Raw genomic sequence first — 15,273 nt, 5'->3', positions numbered from 1 at the left:
CCATCTGTAGTGATTTTGGAGCCCCAAAAAATAAAGTCTGACACTGTTTCCAGCTGTTTCCCTGTCTATTTCCCATGAAGTGATGGGACCAGATGCCATGATCTTAGTTTTGTGAATGTTGAGCTTTAAGCCAAATTTTTCACTCTCCTCTTTCACTTTCATCAAGATGCTTTTTAGTTCCTCTTCACTTTCTGCCACATGGGTGGTGTCATCTGCATATCTGAGATTATTGATATTTCTCCCGGCAATCTTGATTCCAGCTTGTGCTTCATCCAGCCCAGCGTTTCTCAGGATGTACTCTGCATATAAGTTAAATAAGCAGAGTGACAATATACAGCCTTGACGTACTCCTTTTCCTATTTGAAATAATGCTTTATCAAATATCAAAAGAACAACATAAGCCCACGACACTAGGAAGGTGGATGGCAGGGAGTGGTAGCTCTAGCACTCAGTCATCCATTGATGTGGGTGACTCAGATTCAGCATCAGATGGAGATATTTAAGAGGTGTCTGTGGACAAGGAACCAAAGTGCAGGGGGCCCGAGAGGCACTCAGACAAAAATGGAAGACAGCCCTCCCCTCCTTCCCTTCCTCAAACACTTATTGAGCAGCTGTTATATGCCAGACTGTTCTGAGTACCAAAGATACAACAGCAAACAAAGTAGGCAAAAAAATCCCTGCTCACATGGAACTGCCATTCCAGCCTCCCCCTTCTCTCTATGTTGTCCTCTTCTTGTGATGAATGTCTCATCATTCCAGGCAGGTGCCACGATCTTTCGTTTAATGTTCAGCAAAAGGTTATCAGCACCAGAATGACTGGAACATCAGTACCATGTGTTACCCATCTTGGCATCCCTAGAGACAAGCACAGAAAATGACCCATAGTGGACACATAAAATAATAATAATTTTATATATATATATAGTTTAAGGACATTCTGCTAGCAATTGGTCAGGGGGTGGAGCAATGAGAATGGAAAAAAAAAATGTTCAAGCTTTCCCCCTGAGGAACTTATAATCTTGATGGACAAAATATGAAAAATAGAAGGAGGTGAAATAATGCATAGAATGGAAAGATTAAGTAAATGGATGGTGGGTGGTAGGGCCAGGTTTCTTCTTGTTGGAGAGACAGATTATGGGTGAATAGAAGGAGGCTGGAAGGATTCGTGTGGTACCGGGTTAGAGCTGGAGGCATCAATATGAGCTTATGTTTACCTTAATATGCATGCAGGTGGCTGAAGGTGGATGTGTTTATGGGTTGATATATACACAGAGTTTAGTGCACACACATGCATTTCCTGGCTCTGTCAGCTGAGTGGGTCTAGAGACATCTCTGCTCCAGGGGCAAGGAGTATACCTAACATCCAGTGCCTATCTTGGTTTCTAATGTTACTTTCCAACAAGAGGAACCAGGGCTCCTTGGCCATATGGCCGATTCAAGGACTGATGCAGGGATTATACCAGCTGGAACTTGGAGCATCTTTTAGTGCCAGAAAGTGAGAAAGTGTTCAACAGACAAAGTAACACACCATGACAGGGTTGGTAAAGTGGTCCCAGGGCCAATGAAAAGAGCCCCCAGTGGCCAAAGATGAGAACTTGACCAACAAAATAAAGCCGTGTTAGAGTTCACAGTAAAAACCCCGGAGCACACACCAATATAAATACATGATTCAATAAATAAATAGAGGAAAACACTCAAACCTTCCACACAGAAAAATTCCACATAATTTATGTAGGTATTTCATCCTCAAGGGTTTGGACAGTTACTTCCTTTTCCTTAAGTGTGGGCTGTGCATAGCGACTTCCTTCCAAAGAGGACAGTATGAAAAGGAGGGGAAGATCTTTACGTGTAGAAAGCTGACAGGTACTGCTGAAGCCAGGTGATTAAGGTCAATATCAACAGTGATAACGATCATGGTGAGAGATGGACCCTGGGTGGCCTGGAATGCAAATGGCCCTATACCTCTGTGGTCTTCTTCCCCCAAACCCATAACCCCACTCTAAGTATGAGGGGGAAAAAAACCACAATTGAGGGTCATTTTTTGCAAAGCACCAGGCCAGTACTCAAAGTTGTCATCGTTATCAAAAACAAAGACTAGGAAACTGTGAAAGTCAAGAGGATTCTAAGGAGACATGATGAGTCCATGTAATCTGGTATCCTTTATGGGGTCCCAGAACAGAATAAGAACCTTAGGTAAAAATTAAAGAGACATGAGTAGCATACAACTTTAGCTTCCCTGGTGGCTTAGATGGGAAAGAATTTGCCTGCAATGCAAGAGACCTGGATTCAATCCCTGGGTCGGAAAGATCCCCTGGAGAAGGAAATGGCTACCCACCCCAGTATTCTTGCCTGGAGAATTCCACGGACAGAGGAGACTAGCAGGCTATAGTCCATGGGATCACAAAGAGTCAGATACTACTGAGTGACTAATGCTTTCACTTTTCTGTAGTTAATAATCATGTATCAATATCAGTTCATTAATTGTAATGCATTTGCCATGTTAATGTAGGGGGTTAACAAGAGGCAAAACTGAGGGCAGGGTGTAGAATTCTGTACTACAATTTTCCTGTAAATCTAAACAGTTCTAAAATTAAAAGTTAATTTTAAAAATGAAGTAAGAAAAATGGGGAGAAGCCTCGCTTCAATCTGAGCAGGGACAGGACAGGCATGAGGATCAGGAGGAATTAGCACAAGACACTAAGATTGAGTCGGCTCCATTTTCCTGGGTGTGATAGATGCAGGCTGCGTCCTGCCACCTCCTTTCCCACCCTCTGATGATGTTCTGTTCTCACCAACCTGAGGCGCCCCTGCGGTGTATCTGCTCCCGGGGCAACTGCTAGCCCTGGGTCACCATCTCTGGACTCCAGGGAGCCTAGGAATGTTGGAAATTCAAGACGTGAGCCCTGCCTGGATGCACGTCCATCGCAGTCTCCCTTGTAACTGTCTCTGCCCAGCTTGTGATTCTCCTGAGAGCAGTGACCCCATCCTCCTTCGGTGCTGGGGCTTCCTGCTGGGCCTGGCCCCAAAGGTGCCTGTGAAAATGTCATGAAATGAACATCCCTGAGCTTGTAGCTGTGGGACAGGACTCCAGACCCCATCCGCTCACACAGTGAGAAAGCAATGCTCTTTGTAGCTCTGCACCAGCATGTCTCTGACATCAAGGAGAATGCCTCACCCTCACCCTTGCCCATCACCACATGTAACCAAGAAGAGGCAGGTCTTAGGCTCAGATTCAGCAAACCAATTCATCTAGCAAGAGTAAGAGCATTGCTTTATTTTAGAATTGCCTTAAATTTGTAGCAAGTGATACGGGTTTTCCATTTAAAACAGCAATGACAAAGTTTCCTTTTAAATTTTAATACAATTTCATAGAGAAAAGTTGCAAGAATAATACAAAGAATTCTTGGATGCCTTTCATCCAGATTCCTTTAGAGTTAATTTTTTACTGCTTTTCCCTCTTTCTGTCTCTATCTCTGTCTCTGTCGGTCTCTTTCCCCTACCCATCCCCACCACGGGTTATTTTTAACTTTTTAAAAATGGGTTGTCCCTTTACTGCTAAATACTTAATACTTCAGTTTGTATTTCCTAAACACAAGAATATTTTCTGACATAACTATAGTACATAATACTGATACATTATTATCTAATCTGCAGACTTCATTCCTATTTCACCATCTGTCTCAATAGTGTCTTTCACAGCAAAAGAAAATCCCAGATCTTGCCTTGCATTCGTTCAACTTCTGTGTCTCTTTCACTCCTTTAACCTGAAATAGTTCTTGTCTTTGTATTTTATGATAGTAGCATTTTTAAAAAGCATGTGGTATTAATAGATATTTTCTAAAATGGCTAAGGTTTCTTTATAAAGTTTAAAAAATGTGACTCCATTTAAAGAAAATCTATTAAGTAAGCAGGATAACAAATTGTTCACGGGTAAAGCAAAAAAAACAAAAACAATACAAAACATGTAAACACACAGAAAACCGAAGTTTGAGAACTATTGGTTTAGATCAACTTCGCTCTGCCCCAGAGTGCTTACAACTTGCGGGTCATGGTTGGCTGGGTAAGGGGTGATGGATTAAATGTGAGACAAAGGCTGTTCCAGACTCTGGGCCAGAGCTCACTGGGCTGGGGGTGGGGGATGGGGTGCTGGGCTTTCTCCCAGGTACTGGGAAGAAGGTGTGCTGTCCTATGGGTCCATTATGCCTGCAAATCCCAGCTGTGTGGGTCACCAGAGAACAGTCCATAAGGTCAGGAATGGAGAAGAAAGCCTGACAAAGCAGCTGGAAGACTCATGTGTGGACAGGAGAGGAGGTGAGCTTCCTGGAGCCAGAAGTGGGGGATCTCAACATCTTTACTGGGCAGACCTCCAGTGTCGATGTGGTGGCCATCAGTCCCACCATCCAGGAGGTTCCCCACAGCTGTCTGTGGCCTGACCTCCAGGGTAGATGGCCTGGCAACAGAAGGTCAGGATGGTCTTTTGTGACCCTGGATGCCATTAGAGCCTTCTTTAGGGATGGGTTGCCCTTGTAAGAGGATGAGTGTGGGCATGGGCTTGTGGTGGTCTTGTGGGGGTGGTCTTGTGGGGGCCAGACTTGGGACTACTGTGTGCCTCGCACGCACAAGGGTGAAAGCAGGATGCAGCCACCTGCAGGAAGTCAGGGCAGTGCCGCAGAAGGGGCCACCAGGCTGGGGGAGAAGAGGGTGACCGTCATGGTCATGTGACAGGGGGGTGTCACCATGTTGAGGTTGTGCAGAAGAGTTGGGGGGGTAGTTACTGATGCTTGGGTATTTTAGAATCGCACCCTCACCAGAGCCATCTCCACTTGCCTAGATGCCAGTCTGGGGAGTCTGAGAAAGGCCCAGGGGAAGGGTGGCCACATTCCAGAGGGGAGACTGGGATTTGCTGAATGCTCGTGTGTTCTGGAGGGAGAGCGATGCTCAGCCTGGGAGGCCATGGGGGACAATGTGTTCATGAGCGTGGGGACATGGCTCATGTTTCTCTCCCCACTGTGTGAGGATGGAGGGGAGGCTGTGGGCCTGGCTCCGCTCAGCCTGGAGTGCAGGAGACCCCCCCAGGCAGAGAGGATGCTTGGGAACCGGTTGTCCAGAAGGAAAATGCATCTCTGGCAAAGCCACCCTGGAGGGTGGCTCCCCTTCCTCTGCACTTGGGGGATGGCCAGGCTGGGTGTGGTGGGCAAGGGAATGGGAGCCAGGAAGGGGCATGGGCCTTTAGCCAGGATGGGCCGCGGTCCTTGGGAGGAGGGCAGTCCTTCCCCAGGAAAGGGTACATCACCATCCTGCCTCAACCTCTACCCTACCCCCCTGGCTCTCCAACCTCGACCTCCCCATTTTCCTTCCTGTTCCCCTTTCGGGTTGCTGTGTGAAGCCCTGCTGATGGGCTGCTCCCGGCTCCAGATGGGTAACCTTGATCTAGTTCCGTGATTTCTCTGGCTTCATTTTTCTTACCTGGAAAAATAATGGAAATTAGGATATCTCACTACCCTGGGAAGGTCTGAGGATTAAGTGAGTCCATGTGTGTGAGGGGTTCGGGACAGCACCTGGCTCGGAGGAAACCGATTAGGGATGAAGGCAGCTTGCGGAGGGCGGGGGGCCTTGCAGTCATCTCCATTGTCTGCTCTGGACGGCGCTGCCTCCTCTTATCTGCCTGTCTCATTACGCACTCTCTCTCTCTCCTGCCTTTGTCTCTCTCTCTTCTTTGTCTTCCTCTGTTGCTATTTCGGTCCTTCCTCGATGATGCTGGCGGCGAGGGGTGAGCCTCTTTTCATGTCAGGATGCAGAACCCCGCCAAACTGGTAAACAGCTGAAGGATGTGGTGGGAGATGAACTTTCCACTGAGGCTGCTTTGAACTCATCCCTTCCTTGATGGGTCTCCCCAGCTCCTCCCTGCTTTGGAGACTCCATCACATCTTCATGAAGTGATGGACAAGGGCTTGGGACCACGACCAAGAGGCATCTGTGCTGACTGGCCGAACAGGGCTCCAGTCCCCTCTGCCCATCTCCAGACCCTCCGAGAGGGTCTCAGGGAGGGCGGAGTGGAAACCACAGATGGGTCGATAGGGAGGGAAGGGGAGCTGGGTGGTGGTTTGGCAGATGTGCCTCCAAGGTGAGGCTTCCAGTGGAAAAGGTCAGGAACCAGCAAGCAATGCCCTGGCCAGGGCTGGGAAGCCTGAGCCTGTGTTCCTGGGAGTGGTCTCAGAGCCTTGAAACCACATCAATGTGGCCCAGAGAGCAGGCAGAAGCTGGGGATCCTGGTGGATAAACCAGCCCAAGCACCCTTCTGGCCTCATCCCTGGGCTGACCCAGATCAGGAAGACATAAATGAACCTTGGGGAAGAATGATAAGACGCTCGCCTAGACATTCTTGTAAGCATAGAAATGAGCCACTAAAGTGTGGACTTGACCACTTCAGGAGGCCACGTGGAGCCTGGCCACACCATGATGAGCTGGCAGCCATGGGGAAAACTCAGAAGCATCCCGAGCATCCGTTTTCTCATCCCTAAGATGGCGATGACACTAATATCCCACAGAGCTGCTGTGAGCACGAATGACTCAGTACCTGTAATACACCCTGAATGGTGCCTGACTCAGAGCAAGTACTCAGGGATGGAAGCTATTATTAATGTCACTGTCCTATTCCATCATGGCTGGAGGCTGCTGTATTTATTTTGACTGCTCTCCAAATCGTAGAATCCTTCCCCATCCCTGAGTCCCAGATACCAGAGCTCCATGGCCACCTCTCAAACCCACCCCACATTGCAGCAGTCATCTTTCTAGAGCATCCATCTCATTAGATCAGTTTCCTGCCTTAGAAACTACTCAGGATCCCCCAGGGCCTCTAGAACAATGACCAAACTCCTGGGCAAGTGTCACAGACCCTCTGAGATGCTTTGCAGTAGCCTTTCCCACCTATGCATTCCCTGCCCTCCAGGCTTCAGCCAGCAGGCACCACACATTGTCAATCTCTTCTCTGTCCAGCAAACTCCTATACATCCTTCAATACCCTACTCATTTGTTCCCTTTTTGTCATACTATCCCCAATAAACTCTGGTTGTTCTGGTGGCTGCTTTTCCTCTGTTCACGTGGCCCTTGGTAGCAAAGTGCTGGAGTCCTGAATGAGGCAGAGGTTGTATGCTTGGGTAGTACATGGGATGCAACTTGATTATGGTCAATGTTACTTTTGAAAAATCCCTTGAAAAGTTAAAGAAGCAAAGTGCTTAGAAGTGTGTATAGAATGCCCTTTTTTTATAAGGATGTGGGGCGGTGTGGGAAGCAAGAGGTATTCCTATTTGCTGGTGTTTGAACCAGAGAAATAATAGTGTTTACTTGGAGCCTGGGTTGGGGAGAGGGTAGGAGGTGGGTAACAAGATTTTACTGATATGCATTTTTATGTTGTTTGGAATTTTGAACCACATGAATATATTTACTATTTAAAAGAAGGAGGGGAAAATGAAAGGAAGGAAGGAAGAAGGGGGGAAAGAAGGAAGAAGGAAGGGAGGGAGGGAGGAAAGAAGGAAGCGGAAAGAAAATACAAGCTCCCACAGGAAGGTCCCTGCATTTCAGTCTTCCACTGCTGCCTCCAACCTAGATGGAGGCAGGTTGGATCAACAGAGAAGCTTCGGGCTTTCATTTCAGGCCCATCACGTATGAAAAATGTGAATCATTAGCAACCGAAATCCCATCCCGTGTGGCAAGATGCCACCCTCAGGGAATGATTTCAGGGTCTGAGGCAACAGAGTCCCGGCTCCCACTTCTCTCCTTCCTCCTGGGTGCTTGTTCACTGAGGGATATACTGGGTTCGTTGTTCTTTTTCTTTCTCTTTTGCTGCTGAGTAGAGACATTTAAGTTCCTGTGGTTTTAAATATGCCCATGATGCGCCTCCACTGTGCAGTGCGGTGGTTTCACCTTGGGGCTTTGGAGTCAGGTAGAAAGTCGTACTACTTGCCAAACTGTGTGACCTCTGGCTAATCACTTAACCTCTCTGGTCTGGGCCCCAGTTTCTTTATGAATTAGAAAGGATACTAACTTCTCAGAGAACTCTTATGAGGATTATAAGAAATAATACATGCTTGGCACATAGTAAGTGCCACTCACTGTCATCTTTATCACCATCATCGTCACCACCGCCACACCCATGGGATATACTGCAGTTACTGATCCCTGTGTCTGTCTCCCTCAGGGAAGACCTGGGTTTCATTCCTCTCTGTGCCCCAAGGCCAGCATAGAGTCTGTTGCCTATGGTGCCCAGACTGTTAGTTATCCCATCCCTGAGTTTAGCATCCGAGCACCCAGCAGGTACCTGTGCTGCTGGTGGACAGGCAGGCTGGTGTCTCCAGATCTCAGAGCTCAGCTGGTGCTCTGTAACCAGCAGTGTGGCTCCAGGGGGTACAGAGACAGGTTTCTGTCGGAAGTGCCATGGTTAATGCTCAGACTCTGAAGTCCGATGGCATGTATCGAAATCCTAGCACTGCTGCTTTTTAGCTGTGCGACTTGGACATTTTACTTAACCTCTCTGGGCCTCAGTTTCCTCACCTATGAAATAGAGTTGATGTGAGAATTGGTGGTCTTCAGCCTCTTCTCTTCACAAGCTGGGCCACCCTCTACCTTGAAAGTCACCCAGTTTCTTGCTGTCTTTGCTTATGCGATGTCTTCAACTTGGAATGCACCTTCGTCTCCACTCCCATAGCTAACTCCTACCCATCTTTTATGACCCAGCTCAGCATCACTTCCCCAGAAAGCCTTCCATGCTGGCCACCCTCCAGCAGGGACAGGGGCTCTCTTGGGCTCCATGCGTTCCCTGTGCCTCACTTTTTCCCTGTGCTCACAGAGCCGGAAAACTGCTGGAACGCCTCCATTTCAGATATAGCCCCTCCTCCAAATCAGTGTTTCTGAAATTGGGATTCAGCTCCCCATCCACTTAACATCTTTTTTTTCCTCTTCCAGATCCTTGAGGTATATATAGGGTAAGGTCTCTAAAGTGTGTGTGTTAATCACTTAGTTGTGTCTGACTTCTTGTGACCCCATGGACTGTAGCCCATCAGGCTCCTCTGTCCATGGGATTTCCCAGGCAAGAATACTGGAGTGGCTTGCCATTCCCTTCTCCAGGGGATCTTCTCACCCAGGGATCGAACCTAAGTCTTCTTCATTACAGATGGATTCTTTATGATCTGAGCTACCAGGGAAACCAGGTCTCTAAAGAGTGGAGGGTAAAGTGTGCAGGGCTTCCCTGGTGGCTCAGTGGTAAAGAACCTGTCTGCCAACGCAAGAGACACAAGTCTTGATCCCTGGGTCAAGAAGATCCACTGGAGAACACAGAGGCGGACCCCAAGGGACGAAGCTGGGGAGGGGTCGGGGCCAAAGTGTGAGTCGGCCACTAACTCTCTGAGTGACCCTGGACAAGTCCTTTCCCCTGGCAGGGCTCAACATCCCCACCTGTGAAATGAGAGTGAGACAAACCTCCTGCAGCAACAACGTGCTACGACCCCATGAAGACCACGAGAGGGGTCTTCTCGTCCCCTCCTCCTTCTTTCACAGAGATCTCTCTCCTCTACTGGTAAATCTACCCATTAGATTCATCTATTTTCAGTAGGGAACATCTATTGCCAAGCTTCTAACCCTTGCCACCACCTATGTGGCGCCTTCTGCTGCTGTGGACACTTTGCAGATGAACTTCATAGCAAAGGCTCAGAGATGTTGAGTGACTTGCCAGAGGCTGCACAGTCAGGACAGTGTGGAGCCAGGATTTGAACCTTGGCTGTCTGCCAAAAAAAAATTTCTACAAACCAACCTGGGAGTCTGACCCCACCCATCCCAGCACTGGCTCCTCCCCTAGGAATCCCCCGCCGCCCCAGAAGGGTTCGGAGGGCCTGAAGAGGAGGCCCCTTCACAGCAGCAACCACATCCTGTGACGGTTGCCCTGGAGAGTGCCAGCTTTCTCTGCACCTCTGAGACAGGTGAACAGAAAACAGGCCTGCCCAGTCCCTCGGTGCAGGAGCCTGTGTGGCCTTCTGCTCCGTCCCTCGGCTCTGGGAGCGCGCAGAGAAAATCTGACCCCCAGCAGAGGGGGTCTCCCTGAAGGCAGAGCTGGGCATTGACCGGTGCAGCTGGGGTAACACCTCAGCCTCTGAGCAGCCTGGGATCCATGCCTTTTCCAGGCAGGTCTGAGATAAAATCTACTCGTCCTCCCCTGCCTCAGAAGCTCTCAGAAGCCAGATCAAAATGTCCCCCTGGCCCCACTGATCCAGGGCTGGTTGGCAGATCAGGGAGGAGGGTGGTATTGAACTCACAGGCATCTGTCCATCTCCTCCAGGAGAGCAGGCTCTGTGCCTGCTATACCCCTAGCACTTTTCACGGTGCCGGGCCACAGTACATTTCCAATTTGTCCTGACATTTCCACCTCAATGGACAGAGCTGCCCCCACCCAACACACACAACACACACACACCTACACACATACACACACAGCCTGAGTTCTGTGGGTTCAAGGACTTGGCACTGCACGCCCCAGTCTCATTCAGCAATGAGTTTAATCTTGGGATACTCAGAACAGGACACCAGAAGCTAGCTCTGAGCCCTCAAGCCTCTCCCTGGAGGCTGCCTGGACGCGTTTACAGCTCCAGGAGGAACACTGATGACAACATTCATCGGAAACGCTCCCATCAATCCAAGCAGACAGGTGGGGACCCAGGGCCTAGTGCAGCCTCCGGGCCCCTCCTGAAAGAAGTCTCTGTGCTTCTGCCCCCACAGGGGCTGGGCCCCACTCTGGGCCTCTGGGGATGGGGGTGGGGGTGGGGCCTGGATGGGACCATCTTTGTAAACTGTAGGACGCTCAGAGTAAGGATCCGCTGTCCAGGGATGGTCACTGCAGAACAGGGCTGTGTCCCTGATGGGCTCCAAGCATCTCCAGAGGCAGGGCTGGCCTCTAGCCCCAGCCCCAGTGGTTGGGGAGGGGCAGCCGTCCTAATTGCTGTCAGTTGGCTGTGCTCAGGATGGCTGGACTCCTTGCTGATGCAAGTACCAAGCTGAGCTTAGCCTGTATCAGCTGCTGCCCGCCTCCCCAAGCCCCAGAACCCACCTGTCAGAGAAACACCAGCCCAACAGCTCCTGCACATGAGGCTCCCCTGCCCCCAGCAGTACCTCTGAACCCGAGTTGTCAGACAGTCAGGCAACCAAAACCCCAGACACACGAGAACTGGAAGGGGCCCCAGGAATCATCCAGTCCAGCCCTTCCACATGGCCTGCCAAGAAGTGGCCCAAACTCTGCTGCTTGCTCACCCTCGAAGCAGAGAGCTCACTACCTCTCAGAGGTGGTGCCTGTGCTGTGGGGCTGCTGTTTGGGTTGGAGGAGGGCTGTGCTGGGAGGTTCTGTTGATGGGTGGAGGCTGAGCCATAAGAGGTGTGGAGTTTCTTTTCCAGTCTCCAGGGGAGGACTATCAGCCCTGGGGCGGGGGGATGATTGGGGAGGATGGGGGTGGAGTGGGGCATGGAGCAGAGGGATTTGGCAGAGCAGGAGGCTGGTGAGAGGGAGCACACAGAGCTGAACCCGGGCTAGGCCGCTCCGATGTCGTCGTATTCTTCATCGGAGGAGGAGTCAGGCTGGGGAGCGTGGGACCCTGTGTGACAGGGAGGCTCAGGTCAGCGAGAGGCCCAGTCTTGCTCCTGCTGAGCAGGGACAGAGCTGAGTGGATCTGGACCCACCTCCTTCTCCCCCATGATGCTATATGAAACCATCTTATCATCTTGTTCATGATTACTGCCCTCGATAGAATGTCAGTCCTGAAGGCAGAGTCTTGTCTTGTAGAGCAGGGCTGTGGTCCCCAAGTGCTGGGAGCTGCTCTGTGACCATCATCTCTCCCATGGAGCCATCTGGCTGCTTCTGCTTGAATGCTTCCACTAATGGGGAGCTCACTTCCTCTCAAGGTAGTCTCTTTGAATCTCTCTCCATCCCACCTTCATTCATTTTCTCTACCTCCTCAAATTCTTTTTTGTATAAAAAAAAAAAAAACTCACTCTTTTTCTTCTTTTCCCCTTGAGCTGATGTACACAGAGCTCCCATTCATCCACCCTCCAGTCCCTCTCTGTGCCCCCTCCCAGGATCCCTCCTCACCCCTGCCACTGGCACCTGGACATCCAAACTGCTCAGCAGGAAGGGGCTGGGGCGGCAGCTGGTAGTTCTGGTACCACTCTCCAGAGGAGGTGCTGGAGCTGTCATCAGCTGGGGGCCCTGCTGGAAAACCCCAGAGCCAGTCACCCTCTGCCAGGCTAGTTCACAGAGTGCCAGAGCTAGAAGGCCCTCAGGACTCGGTACAGTCTTTAGCTTGACAACTGAGGAAACAAAGGCCCAGAGAGGGCGAGAAACTTGTCCACGGTCACACAGCAAGTGGCTGCTGAGCGGGGACTAGAATCCTGAACTCAGCCTGGCTCAGGGCTTCCAGCTTTACACTTCCTCCGGTCAGGTCTCATATAGGATAGGAGGCTGGAGGAGGTACACAGTCCTGGGCCTGCCTTACCTGGAATAGTTGCCTGGGAGCCAGCCAGCTCCAAGTTGGGGGGCTGCTCCAGGAGGGGGTTCCTCTCTGATGAAAACACTTGAGAGTTCCATAGAGGTCGCTTGCTGTTGGGGCTATTACAGTACACCTCCCCCGAAGATGTGCTGGAGCTGCTTTTGCTCCTTGGAGGATGTGGAGGAGGGCCCAGGGAGGGAGGGTTTGCAATGCAGTGTTCAGGGTTGGCAGGTAGGACCTCGGAAGCATGCACTTCTTCCAGTCCTGGGCCTGAAAGAGAGAGTGGTGATCAAGAAGATGCAGTGCAGCAAGAGGGCTTTAAGTTAGACCTGAAAAAGAACTTACTGCCAATGGGAATTGGTTAAAGTCAGGAAGGACCTGTTGAGGGAGATTACACTGATGCTTCTCGAGGTGAGTGAGCTGATAGGTCCAGAGGCAGTGCTGGCATCCTAGTCACTTCCCTCCCTCCACGACTCTCCCCAGGCTAACTCACCTTCCTCCAGGGGGGGCATCTGGAACCTGTTCTGCTGGGCCTCCTCCTCTGTGAAGCGGTGCCGCTGGGAATCTATAAGCAGAGGTGGCAGTGAGGAAGGAGGTGGGGAAGCCTCCACCTCCTTGTCCAGAGGAGCCCAGAGCAGAGGTTGGTGTTTTGTGGGATTTGGGAGGCTGAACAGGGCAGGAGGACCACCCTGACTTATGGAGGGGCTTAGTCTCATTCATCAGATCCCAGGCTCACATCCTAATCCAGGAAGACCTTGAACCTCAATCTTAAACCAGCCCGGGGACAGGCTGCTTCTGGCCAGAAAGTGGAGCTTTCCCAGAGTGGAAGCTGAAGGTCTGGAATCTTTGCATCCTGGGCTATGGTACCTCCATTTCAGAATCAGAGAGATGCAGATTCATAGCATCTTAAGGACTTGAGTGTCGGGAATCTGGGAGTCAGCTCTTTTAAATGTGTTACTACTGACTTTTAGTCTTGGTGTCATATTAATAGCACTTTGGACTGCCAGTCTTGCATCTTACAAGACTGGGCTCAGAATCTCAGATTCTAAGGACACTCATCTCTGTGGTTCCCCAAGGCTGCTCCATGGCCCCACAGACTGGAATCATCCACATTGCCCCTTCAGAGGCCCTGGTTCAGCCGGGGGTCGGGGGGAGGCAAAGATGGCTGCTGTCTCCAGTGTCCATCCTGCCCACCACGTAGTAAGAGATCTCTGGCCTTCATCTGGACACTCAGCTGCCCAGGACAAGAGCTTTGTCTCCCTGCCTCTCTTGTAGCTGCTAGGTTAAAGTTTTGGCAGGTGGAAAGTGAGTGGGAGCTGTGTGGGTGTCCCTGGCATGCTGCCTTACAGGCGGGCACGCCTTACCTCCCCCATTCCCTTGGTCTAGAATGCAGACATGGCAGTGAGCCACTCTGGACCGTGAGGACAGGGCAACGTCTTAGGGACTGCAGAGCAGCCAGAAAGGAGCCTGGGCCCCTCCAGCTTCTCCGGATGATGTCATTTGGAGGCTGTGTCCCACACAACCAAACTCTCATCCTAACTTATAAAGTAGGTCCTAGGTGGGGCTCAGGAAGTTTTGATGCGCTCCCAAGGGATTCACGATAGCTGTGAGAGTCTCTGCTTTCCTCCTACCTCCTTGCATCACGTGTGCCCTGTCTGAGCACTGTCTTTCCTCCTCCTACACCCCCAGCAGGCAGAGAGCGGAGCTGGAGAAGCCAGCTAAGGGGTGCGAGCTGGGCTCATGGTGGAGGTGGGAGAGGAGGTGAAATTGATGGAGCAGAATGGGACACAGAAGGGGTGTGAGCGAGCAAGAAGCCATCTGAACCAGAGTCCCTCATATCGTACAGAGATGCAGCCACATTTAGGTGAATGTTGACAGACTGACTTTAAGACCCTGCATGGTCACAAACACCAGAGAAAAGGTGGTCCAAGGGGAAATGCCTTGAGATGTCTCCAGGGTCACAACACACTTGGAAAACCTCAATGCAGGACCACGGAGAGTCAGTCCAGTGATCACAACAAGGGAGGTGCCACCCTTGACATGCAGGAGTCACTGGGGGGGAACCTACTGCGGTTCCCCAGCCAGCTGGGCCCTCTCCCTGGAGCGGGCAGGCGGGCCCTCAGGAGTCGGGCCCAGGCACTCACTGTAGAAGGTGGTCAGGGCCACAGGAGGCTGGGTTCTGAAGTCATAGTGCTCATAGTCTGAGTCCGAGCTGGAATTCGAGTCTTCGGGGGGCGGGGCCTGGACCTGGATGGGCAGCTTGGGAACTGGGGAGAGAACAGAGTGGGGGCATGGCAAGGCAGGGGACAGAAAGGAGCAGAGAGAGGCGGCAGACAGCATGGCTTTTGGGGACCGGAGACGGAGGGGCGGGGAGCATTCCAGGCAGCCCACCTTGTGCAAGACTGTCAGGCCCGGGTTGTCTAAGCTCCCCCCATCTATTTCAAACACAGGGAACTAAATAACAATTTTGTTTTAATTTAACAAGCACATAGTAGTCACTACATGCCAGGCCCTATTCCAACATGTACAAATATTGAGATGTCCAAAAAGTTCGTCCGGGTTCTTCCATAAGATCTTACAGAGGGCTTCCCTGGTAGCTCAGTGGTAAAGAATTCGCCTGCCGATGCAGGAGATCGTATGGAAAAAAACCCTAATGAACTTTTTGGTCAACCCAATATTATCTCATTTAGTGCTCGTAATAACTCTGTGAGGCAGCTACGTTAGGATCCCCATTTTACAGCTGGGGAAACTG

General features: G+C 50.9%; 1 protein-coding gene across 6 annotated transcripts in view; it reads right to left on the bottom strand.

Annotated features, from left to right (window-relative positions):
* Nucleotides 1-10,525: 10,525 nt before the first annotated feature.
* CD6 (CD6 molecule) overlaps nucleotides 10,526-15,273 on the bottom strand; it is a 44,532-nt gene continuing 39,784 nt past the window's right edge. For 2 of the 6 annotated variants that reach the window (XM_070457422.1, XM_070457428.1), the window contains 5 exons: nucleotides 14,666-14,788; nucleotides 13,015-13,086; nucleotides 12,528-12,791; nucleotides 12,125-12,244; nucleotides 10,526-11,630 (listed from right to left, as the gene is read on the bottom strand). In XM_070457422.1, the coding sequence (XP_070313523.1) occupies nucleotides 11,566-11,630; nucleotides 12,125-12,244; nucleotides 12,528-12,791; nucleotides 13,015-13,086; nucleotides 14,666-14,788 (644 nt within the window). In that variant the 3' untranslated portion in view covers nucleotides 10,526-11,565. The remainder of the gene's footprint in view (nucleotides 11,631-12,124; nucleotides 12,245-12,527; nucleotides 12,792-13,014; nucleotides 13,087-14,665; nucleotides 14,789-15,273) is intronic. The other 4 variants (XM_070457423.1, XM_070457424.1, XM_070457425.1 and 1 more) reach the window with 4 other exon arrangements.

Source organism: Odocoileus virginianus, chromosome 28 (genome assembly GCF_023699985.2).
Source record: "Odocoileus virginianus isolate 20LAN1187 ecotype Illinois chromosome 28, Ovbor_1.2, whole genome shotgun sequence".
NCBI classification, from domain to species: domain Eukaryota; kingdom Metazoa; phylum Chordata; class Mammalia; order Artiodactyla; family Cervidae; genus Odocoileus; species Odocoileus virginianus.
Note: the sequence above shows the minus strand (reverse complement) of the source record. Positions and strands in the feature narration are given on the sequence as shown.